Raw genomic sequence first — 307 nt, forward strand, 5'->3', positions numbered from 1 at the left:
GGGAAATCTTGTAGGGATGTGGGACAGTCCATCCGCACCAGGTTCTTCTGTTGTGTATCCCCAAGCATGTGCCAGACCTTCCTCCTCCGTCTCTATCCTCATTGCCTCTCCTAACTAACCCTTCTCCCTCCCTCCAGTTCCCTCCCAGCACCAAGAGCTTCCAGGAGGCACAGAGCCAGCTGAACCGGGCAGCTGCGGGGCTCAACCAGTCTGCCAACGAGCTGGTGCAGGCGTCGCGGGGAACCCCTCAAGACCTGGCCAAGTCATCTGGCAAATTTGGGCAGGATTTCAATGAGTTCCTGCAGGC

The 307-nt window shown here is 58.0% G+C and overlaps 1 protein-coding gene across 1 annotated transcript in view; it reads left to right on the top strand.

The window, feature by feature from the left end:
* Positions 1 to 137: 137 nt before the first annotated feature.
* The window catches only part of LOC104522072 (talin-1), a gene marked incomplete at its 5' end in the record, with an annotated part of 14591 nt that continues 14421 nt past the window's right edge, over positions 138 to 307 (top strand). The window contains one exon of the mRNA XM_010164254.1: positions 138 to 305. Within this exon, the coding sequence (XP_010162556.1) occupies positions 138 to 305 (168 nt within the window). The remainder of the gene's footprint in view (positions 306 to 307) is intronic.

This window comes from Antrostomus carolinensis, unplaced genomic scaffold (assembly GCF_000700745.2).
Source record: "Antrostomus carolinensis isolate BGI_N321 unplaced genomic scaffold, ASM70074v2 scaffold41873, whole genome shotgun sequence".
Taxonomy (NCBI): domain Eukaryota; kingdom Metazoa; phylum Chordata; class Aves; order Caprimulgiformes; family Caprimulgidae; genus Antrostomus; species Antrostomus carolinensis.